Source organism: Bison bison, unplaced genomic scaffold, assembly GCF_000754665.1.
Source record: "Bison bison bison isolate TAMUID 2011002044 unplaced genomic scaffold, Bison_UMD1.0 scf7180017864508, whole genome shotgun sequence".
In the NCBI taxonomy this organism is placed as follows: Eukaryota; Metazoa; Chordata; class Mammalia; order Artiodactyla; family Bovidae; genus Bison; species Bison bison.
In genome coordinates, this window is record NW_011495064.1 from 414,604 (window position 1) to 415,695 (window position 1,092).

The following is a 1,092-nucleotide window of genomic DNA, read 5'->3' on the forward strand; positions in this document are numbered from 1 at the left end:
GACTTAGCAGCAGCAGAGGCTATATAGAGGTGTCTCACTGCAATTTTAATTTGCATTTCCCCTTTGACTAATGATGGTGAGCATCTTTTCAGAGATTATTAACCACTTGTATGCCTTCTTTGGGAAAATGTCTATTCAAATCTTTCATCCATTTTTAGATTCAGGTTGCTTATCTTCTTTTCATTGAATTGCAAGAGATCTTTCTATATTTTGGATAAAAGCCCTTTATCTTATCACATGTGTGATTTCCTAACATGTTGTCCTACCGTGGCTTGTCTTTTCATTTTCTTAATGATGTTTTTTGAATTACAAAACGTTTTGAATTTTGATGAAGTCCAGTTTATCAGTTCTTACAGTGGATTGTGCTTTTTGTGTTCTGAAAATTCTTTGTCCAATCCAGGGTCACACGGACTTCCTCTTGTGTTTTCTTTCAGAAGTTTTATAGTTTTAGTGATTAAACTTGGATAAGGTACTACAGTGAAATAGTTCTAGGCAGTCAGAGAGAAAAATGAAAAATGGAGGACCTTGAAAGGGGAAGGTAGAGTTTTAAAGAGGAGTTCTGTCTTCTTTTAAATTTTTTCTAGATTCAATCTCTGGACAAGTGAGAAAATGTTTTAGCTCAATTAGGAAACCATGCATGTTTGATCTGATCAAGATTTAGAGTTAGCTTTATCTGAATAATATCAATTTAGCTGGCAATGTTGCCTTTATCCACAGTTCAAATGTTTGCTGTAATATGTATGAATAGATGATGCCATAGAAATGCATGAAAGACATTCAAAGCGACAGTGATAACACACTTCATGGGTGAAAGCAAACAAAATGGCTTGATGATAATTTGTCATCAGATGGAATGTTAAAGAAATCTGGACTTGAGATGAATGAATACCAGATGTACACGAATGGATCATGGCCATAATATGCAAGGAGGCATTGGGTATGGCATGGAAACAAACCTTGGAGAAATATCACATCCTTGCTGCATAAAGGCACCCAAGGAAAACCAAAGACTGTTAAATATTCCAAATTCATTTGGAGGATCAGGAGGGCTTTGTGGGTCACGAGGTTCCTCATTGTTGTCTTCCAAGTGCC

The 1,092-nt window shown here is 36.1% G+C and overlaps 1 protein-coding gene across 1 annotated transcript in view; it reads right to left on the reverse strand.

The window, feature by feature from the left end:
• The window catches only part of GRIA3 (glutamate receptor, ionotropic, AMPA 3), a gene marked incomplete at its 5' end in the record, with an annotated part of 329,433 nt that overhangs the window by 93,564 nt on the left and 234,777 nt on the right, over positions 1 to 1,092 (reverse strand). The window contains one exon of the mRNA XM_010829846.1: positions 957 to 1,080. Coding sequence (XP_010828148.1) covers positions 957 to 1,080 — 124 coding nt within the window. The remainder of the gene's footprint in view (positions 1 to 956; positions 1,081 to 1,092) is intronic.